General features: G+C 41.6%; 1 protein-coding gene across 6 annotated transcripts in view; it reads left to right on the forward strand.

Moving 5' to 3' along the window:
* APBA2 (amyloid beta precursor protein binding family A member 2) overlaps positions 1–14,126 on the forward strand; it is a 261,358-nt gene that overhangs the window by 117,953 nt on the left and 129,279 nt on the right. For all 6 annotated transcript variants that reach the window (XM_075069577.1, XM_075069575.1, XM_075069572.1 and 3 more), the window contains one exon: positions 8,222–9,207. In XM_075069577.1, coding sequence (XP_074925678.1) covers positions 8,260–9,207 — 948 coding nt within the window. In that variant the 5' untranslated portion in view covers positions 8,222–8,259. The remainder of the gene's footprint in view (positions 1–8,221; positions 9,208–14,126) is intronic.

Here is a 14,126-nt window from a genome sequence, read left to right on the forward strand (position 1 = left end):
TATCTTAGCTGTTCCTAGCACTGCACTCTTCTGGACAGAGAGCTCTGATGTTGTTCCTGGGATCTGTTGGAGCCACTCACCCAGCTTAGGAGTCACAGCCCCGAGTGCTCCTACCACCACTGGGACCACTTTGGCCTTCACTTTCCACATCCTCTCTAGTTCCTCTTTCAGGCTCTGGTACTTCTCCAGCTTCTCATATTCCTTCTTCCTGGAAGACTATATAAAAATAGTCTTTTGTCTGGCAAAAATTTTTTCCTGGAACCTAATCCTCCCCCATTTACATTAATTCTTATGGGGAAATTGGATTCGCTTAACATCATTTCACTTAAAGTAGCATGTTTCAGGAACATAAGTACAACGTTAAGCAAGGAGTTACTGTACTCAGATTTTAAAGGGGGCAAGAACTGCAGACCAGAAACACGGTTCTTATATTCCCATATAAAACAAGACATAGATTAAACAGGGTTGTATTTACAGAATAGAATATCACTACAAGGTAGATTGTTCTACTCTTACTCCCTTAAGTTGATTCAAAATGCTGCTACCAGGTTTATCTTCCTGGCTCATTGTTCTGATTGGTTCACTCCCTGTCCATTCCACATCAAACACGAGCTCCCTGGGCCAGATTTTCAACGATATTTATTTGCCAAAAGCTACAGCTAAGTATCTGGTGCAATTTTCGGAAGAGCCTAAGAAGGTTAGATGCCTGGTCCAGCTGAAATCAATGGAAATTAGGTGCTTAACCTGCTTAGGAAATCTGTACATTAATACAAGGATTTGATGACAAAGTCTAGTTAAAAATAGCATGGAGTACAAGTAAACAGCAGGAGACATGGTGTGAATGGCTAGACAGAAGTAGCGGCAGATTGACTAGAGCAGGTCTTCCTCAGAAGCATTTGAGTCATTCCTTGTAGAGGAGAAGATAGAATTATGATGCCAATTAAATCAGATGATAATGAAATTAAACTAGCTAGAGACATAAAGGGTAACAAGAAAACATTCTACAAATACATTAGAAGCAAGGGGAAGACCAAGGACAGGGTAGGCCCATTACTCAATGACGGGGGGAGAAAAACAATAATAGAAAATGTGTGAATGGCATAAGTGCAGAATGACTCTTGTTCAGTTTTCATCAAAAAGTTTAGCAGCGATTGGATGTCTAATATAGCAAACATCAGTGAAAATGAGGTAGGATTTGAGGCAAAGGTAGGGGCAGAACAAGTTAAAAATTGCATAAATAAGTTAGATGTCTTCAAGTCAGTAGGGCCTGATGAAGTACAACCTAGAATACTCAAGGAGCTGACTGAGGAGATATCTGAGTCATTAGTGATTTTCTTCAAAAATTCATAGAAGACGAGAGAGATTCCAGAGGACTGGAAAGTGGCAAATATAGTGCCCATCTATAAAAAGAGAAATAAGGACAACCTGAGGAATTAAAGACCAGACAGTTTAACCTGAGTACCTGGAAAGATAATAGAGCAAATAATTAAGCAATCGATTTGCAAACACGTAGAAGATAATAAGGTGATAAGTAACAGCATGTATTTGTCAAGCATAAATTGTGTCAAACTAACCTAATAGCTTTCTTTGACTTGGTAACAAGCCTTATGAGTTTGGGTGGGGGAGCAGCAGATGTGTTATAGCTTGACTTTAGTAAGGGGATGTCTACACTGGCAAAGTTATAGCACTGGCAGTTACAGCACCGCTTAGAGTGTGCTGAAGGGAAAATGCTGTTGTGTGTTCACACTGACAGCTGCTTACACAATAGCGTGTTCGCACTTGTGGCACTTGCAACGCTATTTGGAGCAGTGCACTCTGGGCAGTTATCCCACAGAGCATCTCTTTCTCTTTTGCCGCTAAGAGTTGTGGCAAGGTGGAGGGGGTTGTGGGGCATTCTACATCTCGTCCCAATGCCCCATGATCTATTGCTTCACATCCCAGCAATTCCTGTGCTTCTGTCCGCATTTGGTACCACCTGTCAGCGGTTTGTGTACCGCACCGCCTCTTTCAGGCTGCAGGAATGGATTCCGAACTGCTGACCAACATGCTGCTCGCTCTTACCAACTCGTCACGAGTGGCAGTGGAGTTTTTCCTTAAACTACAAAGGCAAGAGGAGTGCAAAATTGATCTTGCTACGCGAAGTAGCTATGACACGAGATTACTTGTGGCATCATGGAGGTGCTGACCACAGTGGAATGCCGCTTATGGGCTCAGGAAACAAGCACTGGGTGGTGGGGTCACATCATGATGCACAACTGGGATGAAAAGCAGTGGCTGCAGAACTTTTGCATGAGAAAAGCCACATTCATGGGACTGTGTGATGAGCTCGCCCCAGTCCCGCGGAGCAAGGGCATGAGAATGAGAGGTGCCCTGTCGCTGGAGAAGCGCATGGCGATTGCACTATGGAAGCTGGATTTACAAGTTGATTTTATTTTCAGAAAATTACCGTTAATGGGGCAAGAAACAAAGCAGCTGTGTCGAGGAACCTGCAGCAGCAGATTGTCCAGTATCTCCATTAGAGTTTCCTGGAGATCTCTGCTGGAGATGCCTGTGAAGTGAAGGAGTCTATGAACAGCCTGTTCCACTGCTCAGACTAGGCATGTGGTGGGAGACAAGTCTGCTTTCTGCAACCCTTCTACCCCCAACAAATTGCTTCGGCAATTCCCCAAATCAGATCCACTTACCAGGGGCCTTCTCTCCTGTTTGTGCTTTGCCAAGATCCAACTGCTGTGACCGGCAAGGCTCCTCCGGGGTAGAAAAGAGCTCCTGATCGCATGCATCTCTGGCTTCCTAACCATCCTCTGCCTCTGGGTCCCCCTCCCACTCTTCGTCCAAGATTTCCTCCTCCTTGCTCGGTCCACTCTTGACTGGCACGTGAGCCAATGAAATATCCACGGGGGCCTTTGCAGTGGAGGTGGGGTCACCACCGAGTATCGTGTCCAACTCTTTGTAGATCCGGCAGCTCGTGGACGCAGTACCAGAGTGGCGGTTTGCCTCCCATGCCTTCTGGTAGGAGTTCTGCAGCTCCTTCACTTTCACCCTACACTGCAATATGTCCCGATCATGGCCCCTTTCTATCCTGTATCATGACATCTGTCTGTAGGTATCATAATTCCTATGGCTGGAGTGCAGCTGTGACTGCACAGCCTCCTTTCCCCAAATGCCGATTAAAGTCTAGCAGCTTGGCGTTGCTCCAAGCGTGGGATCGCCTGGTGCGTGGAGCAGGCATGGCGACCTAGAAAGATGTGCTGAAACCACTGCACGCATCATCGAGCAAACAGGAAGGGGACTTTCAAATTTGGAAAGGAATGTATGGGGTGGGGATGATTGGTCACCTGAGGGCAGGGCAGTAGAGTTCAAACCGATGACTAAAGAGGTGAGAACAGGCATTGTGGGACACCTCCCGGAGGCCAGTCACAGTTCTATAATCACCACGGTGTCTACACTGGCACCACAGCACTGTAGCCCCGACGCAGAAGGCTGTACGCTTCTCTGGTGTGGACTCCAGCTCACACCTAGCCACTTACCCATGGCTCTTCCGGGGGAAACCAGAACTAAAAGGGCATCAGGCGTGTCTGGCAGCAAAAGGTCCGGATCCGGCATGCTACTCACCCTGACACAGTGCCCAGGGGCAGTCCTCCACTGGAAACCCAAATAGAGGGTTTAAAAGGTGTCTCACCTTTCAGATGCCAGCTGGGTCCGGTGGGGAATGGTCCGCGGCTCCCCAGTCAGGTGGGTAGTCTGTGGATCTGAGTCAAACAGCACCAAGATTGTCTTGGAAAAACGACCACGCATTGTGTTTGGATCAGAACCGCCTGAAGCCCCTTTATAAGCATGCAAGGGGGGTACCAGCAAACCGGCAGTCCCCCCCAATACAAATTTTCCAACAGCTTATATAGCATAAAACCACAATTAGTAATACATACTTCCTTGTTAACATTTTTACCATAATTGGAATACATTTTCCATAAAAGGGAAAACAGCACCAGCCAGCTTTCCTGTTGTTCACAATTTGCTCTTTGCAGTTATACGCTTCCTCTAACACTAGCAGTGGGCAATTATATTTCGCAAATCTAGTGATTACAGATAGTTCTGCTTTTGTACTTCTCCTTTATTCGGTCTCCAATAACCTGTCCCCCCCGCACCCTTTTCTGCCCTCCGCCACCCATAAGGTTAACTTAATCAAAGTGTAGGCCTGAGCCAATTTTTTTTTTCTACTACAGCTAGAACCTACTTCATCGGATGCATGAAATGAAAAATACAGGAGCAGGTGTAAATACATGAAAGGATGGGGGTTCCTTTACCAAGTGTGAGGTCAGTCTAGCAAGATAAATCAATTAACAGCAGGATACCAAGGGAGGAAAAATAACCTTTGAAGTGGTAAGAGAGTGGCCTGTCACAGACAGTTGACATGAAGGTGTGAGTAACAGTAGGGAGAAATTAGTATTGGGGAAATTGTTTAGGTTTTGTAATGACCCAACCACTCCCAGTCTGTCTTTAGGCCTACCGGTAATCCGATGGTATCCAGTTTGCAAATTAATTCCAGTTCTGCAGCTTTGAATTTGGTACCTATTACATAAAACATGCTATGACTTGGGAGTTTTTATGACATGTTTGATAACTCATTCCTGACTATTCCTCAGCTGACTTATCATGCCTACTTGCTTGCAGATATAAATGCTATACATGACCTAAACAATCAATTTTTTTAGATATATAGTGCCAACTGTCTTCAGTATTTTTTTTCCTGTGACACTTCTCATGTTTTGTAAGAATTTTCCATTCATGCAGCTGCTGTTTCTATGCAGTTTTCTTGTTGCTATGTGTGTGCACGTGTGCTTATACAATTAGTTAACTAGACATGATCGTGTTGGTGACTGAAATATCTCTGTGGTAAAAGGCATAATTTCAGAAGTAGGAGTGATGATGATCTAAATGAAATTAACTCTAAACAGGTGAAGAACAGCAAAATTCACTTCACCTGGTTTAATCAAGTCCATCAGCTTGAGACAACAATGAGGTGTGTAGTGGGACTGAGATGGGCAGCAACAGATAAATGCTTATGCTAAAAGAGGCCGGATATGAGAATTATGTAAGGTAGCTAGACACTTCAAGTCTAATAGTTTAACCCTGGTGCCATACACATCTAATGTTATCTACTTTCCTCTTGCCCTTACCAGATATGTCAAAATGATACACAGTTTACGTAAACAAATTCTGTAGTATGTTGTTGAAATCAGTATTTGGACAAGTAAAATATTTAGTTAAATGTGAACAGGCACTAGTGGAAGTTATTAATGTGCCTGTTTATAAGTGTCTGATTTTTCTCCCCCTTGTGTATAGGTTTAATTGTTTGAATACAAATTTGGCTTTCAACACTATTTGGATCCTGTTTTGATACAAATTCAGGTGGAGGGTCTCAGTAAACACCAACTTATTGATATTGCTCTGCTTTTATGAAGGTGCTTTAGTTTTTTCCTATGGGAAAAAAAGAAGCAGCGAGTTATGTATGTTAGTGCCTTATCCCACTCCCAAATTAATGGACTCCTCCCCCCCAGCTTCAATGGGAGCTTGGTCTGATCTTAAGTGAATACAGTATGCATTGAAAAAATGCCTACTTTCTCTATCTGTTGAAAAGATAATGCTAATTGCTTTATTGCTGAGGGTCATTCCATGACTCATTACTGGGAAAAGGATTTGAGAGAGGGAAACCCCATGTTTGAATCATAGAATCATAGACTTTAAGGTCAGAAGGGACCACTGTGTGAGCAAGACTCACCAGCCAGACACCCAGGAAAGAATTCTCTGTAGTAACTCAGATCCCACCCCATCTAACATCCCATCACAAGCCATTGGGCATATTTACCGCTAGTAGTCAAAGACTAATTAATTGCCAAAATTAGGCTATCCCATTATCCATTGCTTCTATAAACTTATCAAATCTTAGTCCTTATCCAGATATGTCTTTTGCCCCCAGACTTATTTGCCCTGCGAAGCTGTTCTAGAACTTCCTCCGCTGATGTTAGAATTCATCTAGTCAGTCTAAACTTCCTGATGCCAGTTTATATCCATGTTTTGGTCCACAATTGGTACTCGAGCTTAAATATCTCTCTCCCTCCCTGGTATTTATCCTCTGTATATGATAAAGAACAATAATTCTCCCTCAGCTTCTTTGGTTAGGCAAACAAGCACAGCTCTTGAGTCTCCTTCATATAGCAGTTTTCCATCTTGGATCATGCTACTAGCCCTTCTCTGACCTGTTCCAGTTTGAGATTCATCCTTCTTGGAACATGTTGGAGACAGAATGGCACACAGTATCCAGATGAGGTCTCACAGTGCCTTGTATAGTGTACTAACACCTCCTTATCTACTGGAATACTCGCCTGATTTATCCCACAGACTCATTAGCTTTTTCCAGTTGAGCGAGGCACTATGATCATATCCAACTCCCTCTCGCTGTACTTCCAACTGATCCTCCCAGTGTATAACAATGTTCTTGTGTTAATCCCCTAAATGCGTGCTGCACTTTTCACTTTAAATTTCATCCTTGAAGCGAGAAATTTTAAGATTGATTTAAGCCTGAGGCTAGTATAAACACAGTATGGAATATATTCCCATGTTGCTCGTTCTTCTTTCAGTATTGAAGAGATTATTTATTTAAAATGTTGGTTGCCTAAATGTTAACAAGTGTTTTTTTTTAATACAAATGTGTATTGAATATGCTTAAAACCCTATAAAACCTGTGTGTCCTCTGCAAATCCAATAAGACAATAAATACAAGTCAGTTCCTACATTACTCCTGAGGGATTTGGTCCAAAATATAAAAAAAAAATCTGTGCACAATATTTTAAAATTCTGCAAAATTCTGCATATTTTATTTGTCAAAATAACACAATATAATTATGCTAGTTTGAATTATTTTGGTAATTTATTTCAAAATAACTGTCAACAATTTATTGTTATCCTGTAACAATACAGACAACAAAAGATTCAGAATTTTTTTTTTGACAAATAGATTCCTTATTAGCCATATTAATACAGACCTTGGAGTAATAATTCATTTAAACTACAATACAGAAACTTATTTCCTGCAACCCTCAGAAGCTGTGCAAAGGCTTAGGGAAGTTAGGGGTAACGGAGGAGCTGCAGGAGAGGGAAGGAGCCTGGGAGTGAACCTGGAGGATTGTTGGGTGTGGGTGGGAACAGTATGGAACAGTTTTTTGCAGGGGGAGGGATTGTTAGAGTTGGGGAGCCTCCCCTCATGCAGACCCTGCCTGACCCCCTAGCCTCTCCCATTCAGTCAGGCACATCTGTCCCTATGTTTCCCTGCAGCCCCCTTCTTCCTGTCCCCATGTGGCCTGGCAGCCCCACTGTCATTCAGCCCTTGGCTCAGTGTTGCCACCCCATTAGCTCCTGTGCCCATGCCCCACTCTGTTCCTCCCACTAACCCTTCTGAAACCCAGTTTGTGTAACCCCTCCAGCAGCCCTGTATGCCTCAATCTATTCGTCTCCCTCATATTCTGTGCCTCCTCACCTAGTCCTGCAGTGAGGAAGGCCGCCTCTTACCCCCATGTGAATCCAGCTGCTCTCTCTTCTGGTGCCACAGCAGCCTCTGGTTGATAAAATGTATAATTGCAGCATCTCTCCAGCAGAATGTATGTTCTGCAGGGGACATGAATTGTGTTGAATGCATGTTCTGCGGGGAACAGTGCTACAGAATTCCCCTCAGAGTACCATATATAAATACTCTCACAGAACCACCACCACCGCCAGAAAACAAATGGTGTTGAAATTACTCATTATCTTCCACATAGAAAATATACTGTACAGGAAAAGTCTAATACAAAGTTGCAGAATTACCTGTCTAGGTGAAAGTGTTACCTTCTTTTGAGTTTCATGACTTCTATAACTATTTTCATCACTGATTTTCTCTTATTTTATGTTGTTATTGTTTATGTATATACTAATGGGTCAGTTTCTGATCATTGTTACAGCTGTGGGCATTTAGCACAACTCCATTGACTTAACCTTTGACTACATTGAGTGAGTGTAGTTTTGATAGTATAGTTTAGGAGACTGTTGTGTTTTTTTTTGTTGTTGTTTTTTTTTTAAGTAGCTGTTTTATACCAAATTAAAAGTACCAGTTTCATTGTTTCCCATTAGCATCACTCTGATCCCTGCTGACATTTTTCTGAAAGAGTTTTCTTCTTCTTCCTTACAGTAATTGCTTAGAAATGATTGTCACCTAAGAAGTTGGCTATGGCAAACAGGAAACATCAAAGCACTACAGCCAGCATGCTGGATCACCGGGTGATACCTTGCCCTACTTCATCTCACCACAGGGAGCCGGAAAGTGAGGAAAATGACCTGCGTAGTGAAGATTACATAGCAAAGGAGGCAGAGCTAACAGCTGTCAGAGAAGGTAGTCCTACTCCTGTGGAACATGAGTGCAATGATAACAGTGGCGATGGCGATTCCAGCTCTGATTATGTGAATAATACCTCTGAAGAGGAGGACTATGATGAAGGCTTGCCAGAGGAAGAGGAAGGGATCACATACTACATTAGGTATTGTCCAGAGGATGACAGTTATCTGGAAGGAATGGACTGCAATGGGGAAGAGTATGTTCCTCATGAAGAACACCAAGTTGAAACTGATGAATGTCAAGAAGCTGTGGAAGAAGAATGGACAGAAGCTAACATCCAGCACCATGATGAAAGTGAAGTGACAGAAGGGCAAGAATACCAAGATAACTGTGTTCAGATTTTGGAGGATGAAGTATCTTCTCTGGAGATTCAAGACCAAGAAGAAAACATACAATACTGTCAAAATGAAGAAAGCTATCAGGACTATTATCCACCAGAAGCTAATGGAAACAGTCATAGGATGTCGCCCTACCGTTTGAGGAAAGAAGATGCTGAGTTGGAAGAGCAGGAAGAAGACATTGACCAGATTGTAGCGGAGATTAAAATGAGCATGAGTATGAGCAGCATTAACAGCACAACAGAAATGAGCCCTGAGCATGTCGGGACTGAAAATGTGCAAAGTGACTGTAAGGAGACTTGTCCTAAAGGTGATGCTGGTCATGAAGGGAGGCCAAAGTCATTGAATATTCCACCCGCTTCAAAGCATGTTGGAGATATGCCTAGAGGTATTAAAACAAAGTCAAGAACTCCAGAAGACAGACAGAAATGGCTGCAAGAACAGGTATGAGGCACTATTTTTTTAATAAGAAAACTATTTATCATATAGATCAGAGGTTCTCAAACTATGGTCTACGAGATCCATTCAGCAGGTCCAGGGATAGTTCCCTCTAAGGTTTGCGCTTGGGGGGCTGCACATGAGAGAATGAAGGGCCGCCCACCTAATTAATGCAGCTGCACAAGCCTGGCTCCACTAATTAGGTGCCTGGACCCTGGAGAAGAAGCACATGTAAGGTGAGACGGTGACCTTGGGGGATATAGGAAGTAGGTAGGAGGGGCCAGTGGGGTGAGAAGAGGGGGTGGGGAGAATTTGGAAGGTGCTGGGCTTGCGGCAGCCATAGCAAGAGACAACTTTCTCCAGCTCCAGGGGAGAGACAGTGCTCCTTCCCAGCCTCAGCTCTGTGGCTTCTGTGGCAGGGGAGATACCCCCCCCCTCCTTTCCAGCCCCAGCTCAGGGGCTGCCATGGCATGAGGAGAGAGGGAGAAATCTCTCTCCATCCCATCCTCAGCTTGGGGGCTGCTGCGGCATGGGGGAGAGGGCCCATCCATCGCATTTGAAAGATAAGACTACTGATATTAAAATTTGTGTGCTTTTATTTGTAGAACAAAAGAAATTTAATTAAGGGTTTTTTATATAGCACTTTTATCCAAAGCTCTTTACAATAGATAGCTAACGTACAAACAACATTTGGAAAGATCATTAAGTGGTCCGCCGAGACCCTCTGCAATTTTCAAGTGGTCTACAAAAAAAAGTTTGAGAACCACTGTGAATGTAACTTCTTGGAGGCATTATGCAAATGGCATGTCACTAAATTGTGTCTCTCAAAAATAGATGAAAGCAAATTTAAAGTAATATTTGTTCTGCGTTATAGTCTTAACTCTATATGTACACTATTCAGTAAATTGAATTTCTTAGAAAATTGGTCTAGATAAGGTCCATGTGGGTAAATAAGAAGTATTATTAGAAAACTGGTTTTTTTGTACAGTGACCAGACCTCTTTGGAAAGATTGGCATGTTGTCTTTAAATAAGTTACCAGACACATCAAGCAAAATAGTCTGGCCAGATGTAGATACATCAAGTTTTTTCATTATGATTTTTTCATATGTCGATGGCATGCCAGCAGTGAGGTCAGAACGGAGGGCAGAACAGAGAAGTAGTTAATGAAATTAGTTTTGGTGAAGGGCTGGTTAGTGTTCTAATGGTTGCTTTTCAGTCTTTTTTGCTTTCTTGTCTCTAGAACCTGAATGTGGGTAAAGGGAGAGTGAATTGTAGGTCATGTCATAATCAACCACAGTAGCTGGTACTATAGTCTCGTTCTTGGCTAACAGGCCTCCATGCACCATAACAATATTTGTTTTGTGGAGGGGGACTAAAAGTAATGTAAAAATTGGCCTTTAATGAACAAATGTACTGAAGCCTTGTGACTGGATTGCCCTGCCCTATGTTTAATGTTAGCCAAAAGCAAGTTACAGTTCTGTCTGGATGGGGAAAAGCTCATGCTGGAACAGACAGTCTTGACATTAGCTCACTGTACTCAAAAAAACAAATGCACAAATGTTTACTGTCTACTAACATTTGAGGACAATGGATACTGAAAACTGTTAGGGTGGCCTTGCAAGCTTGCTCATTTGACTGAGTTATTACCATGTTTCAAAACTGTAAGATGTTGGAAATAAGAAAGTATCATTCCTATTTTGGGATTTACAAGTTGATTTTATTTTCAGAAAATTGTGACATAAAAAGAATAAACCAGGTCTGTTGAATCAATGAATGAAGCCAACTTAATATACAGTATTCCTTTTACAATGAGCAATTCTGATGTGCCAATGAGATTTTCTTTGAAAAAGGTGTAAGGATGGTATATTCAAGTGGAAAGGTGAAATAGTTTCATTTTACAGTGAGAAAAATCCTTTCAAAAAACAAAATCTCACAAGTAGACGGGCATTAAGAACTAATTCCAGTGCAGTAATGTGATCCCTTTTCTGTTCCTGTGCTGAGTATTGGACAGAAGATGTGAGAATCAGGCTCAAAACTTTCAAGACTCTGGTATTTAAAAAACAAAACAAAACTAAGTGATGCTGTTTGTTTTTCTTAAAGGGACTTATGATTCTTTTAAAAAAATTATTTTGTATTATTTACTTAGCTTACATTTTTTAATATTGTGTTTCTGCTTCTCTCTCTGTAGGAGCCAGAATCTATAATTACAGAACCCTGAATATATAGCTAAGTATTTGTTTATGGTGAACAGAGAGCATATATTTAAATGACTGCCTAATATATATGCTTGAATAAGTTGTTTTTTTTTAAATAACAATTTTAATTTAAAGTTCTTTATTACACTTCAAAAGTATATAAGTGTTCAGTTTCACCTTCATTGAAGTTATCAGTATGGAAAATCATAATATTGAATTAAGTATTCTCTGGTTAATTATTTAACTAAAACTAAATTAACATAAATGATTCCACTAAACACTGTGAAATTGTGCAACCATATTAACGTTGAGTGACACTTCTCACATAAGCGCTGCTAACCGATATCACTAAGAGTTGCACAATCTGGTCATTAATGGGGGGAGAATAATAACTGGACAAGATTAAAAATGTCTGATTAGATTATTTTGTAGTCAAATGACAAAAAATTCATGTCACATGGCCCAGTTCTTATGTAGGCGATTCTTCCATTGCTGCTATTGAGAATATTGCCTGAGTAAAGACTGCATGATTGGGCTGTATAGTCTTTCAAAGCATGATGTCAAGAAGAGCTCATGAATAAGAAAATTACTGAATTCCTGGTTTGAATATGAGATTGTGAGCCCCATTGTACGCATATTAATCATGTCAGATTACTAACAAGTGGGAGCTTTGGAATGCCAGAAAATTGATGTTATAATTACCTCTGCTGTGAAAATACACAAAGAGGGGCTGCCTGTCTGAGCTTTAACTTAGTGCTATTTCTATTCACGACTGGGATCGGTGCACTGAAACCTTCCCGTGTAGTAATGGAGATTGCGCTGCGGTTATTGATACCATGTCTCATGTAGCAGTAATATGTTGTTCAGTGCTTTTCCAAATCACTTCTCAGAAAAAACTATTGTCAAGAGAATGACTATAGACAGGTACACGGCACTAGCACTCACAGTATTTACTTGATGCTGTATCTTTCTATTCAAGTATTAGGCTATGTCTACACTGTTCAGTCTTTAGTGACAGGGTTGTGTCACCATAGCTGTGCCGCTGAAAGTCATGCAGTGCAGCTGCTGTTCGTCGGCTCTCCTGCTGACAAAAATCTTCCACCCCCAACTAGCAGCATTTGCGTTGTCGGCAGGAGAGCACTCCTGCCCACAACGCACTGTTCACACTGTCACTTGTCACCGCAAAACTTTTGTCTTTTAGGGGTGTGGGGGGACGGTTAACACCTCTGAAACATAAAGGTTTTGTCATTCAGTTGCCAGTGTAGACCTAGCCTTAGCCAGGAGAAAGCAGATTAGGATTTCTGGCCAGATATAGAGTGATAAAGGGGTCCACTTCAGCTAAGAATGAAGTGATAAGTGCTTGGGGAGTGACAGAGTCAAGGGACACTTTTCATTTGCAGCAGAAGAGGTAGTCATAGAGGCAAAGCCATTCCTATTGAGGACAAAGCTGACGGGGTTTCACTGAGAACAGAGGGTATCAAGGCCATTAGAGCAGAAATGTGTGGTGTAGCATTCATTATGGTAATACAAACCCTCACAGAAAGGAAAGATGGGAGCAACACTTTGCAAGGACATAAAGGCAGGGTTAAAAAGCAAATCAGTGTATAGTTGACTAAATAAAACTTGGTGTTCAGAATTTGAATGTTTACCACTATAAACCTTTGGCCATATCTTGCAGTGTACTATGCACCAATTGCATATATTGATCACCTTCAATTCCAATTAAAGTCAAGGAGAAATAGGATCAGGCTTCCTGCAGGGATTTGTGAGAGTATAAATGTTCTGAAGTGCTGCATTGGTATTGGTATTGTCAGTTCTCAAGTGCCATTTTAGGACTCTGTCCTGCAAAGGGACCTTTGTAGGTGGGCCCTGAACACCGACACTGAGCCTCAGTGACTTAATTGGGGAATCAGACAGGCATAAGGACCTGGCCATGTGGATTATTTTGCAGGCTCATTATTTAAAATATTTATTTATATTAAATATTTAGAGAAATGTTTAGTTTTTTTAAGTAGACCTGTGCCTTACTTGCTTATGAAAATGTCATGGCTATTATCATAATGACAGGGAATAATTACAGGTGTGCTGTCACATAGTGTAAACTCCAAGTTGTCTTGCCATAAAAACTTCTAAATCATCAGGTGATATGTATTGCATGCTAAACATGTATTTATTTATTTCTATTTTATTTGATTTTTTTGTATTATATCTTGCGTACTAAAAGTTTTTCAATAATTAGGAAAAAGTTACCTTGTGTTGCACAGTCCAAAAGTGTAACCATAGTGTTATAGAGGTCTAGTAAGTGGATATGGAGTACCTTTCAGCCCCCTCATGATAGGTTCCAATCTTGTCAGGGTCAGCTTACGAGGTGGAAGAGGTGGATGAGGCTTTTTTTAAACAACTAGCAAAATCATCCAAAGCCCAAGATTTAGTGGTGATGGTGGACTTCAACTATCCAGATATATGTTGGGAAAATAACACCGCAGGGCACAGACTGTCCATAAGTTCTTGGACAGCATTGCAGACAACTTTTTATTTCAGAAGGTTGAAAAAGCTACTACGGGGAAGCTGTTCTAGACCTGATTTTAACAAACAGGGAGGAACTTGTTGAGAATTTGAAAGTAGAAGGAAGCTTGGGTGAAAGTGATCATGAAATCGTAGAGTTTGCAATTCTAAGGAAGGGTAGAAGGGAGTACAGCAAAATAGAGACCATGGATTTCAGGAAGGCA

The sequence above is a fragment of the Chelonoidis abingdonii genome, chromosome 9, assembly GCF_003597395.2.
Source record: "Chelonoidis abingdonii isolate Lonesome George chromosome 9, CheloAbing_2.0, whole genome shotgun sequence".
Taxonomy (NCBI): Eukaryota; Metazoa; Chordata; order Testudines; family Testudinidae; genus Chelonoidis; species Chelonoidis abingdonii.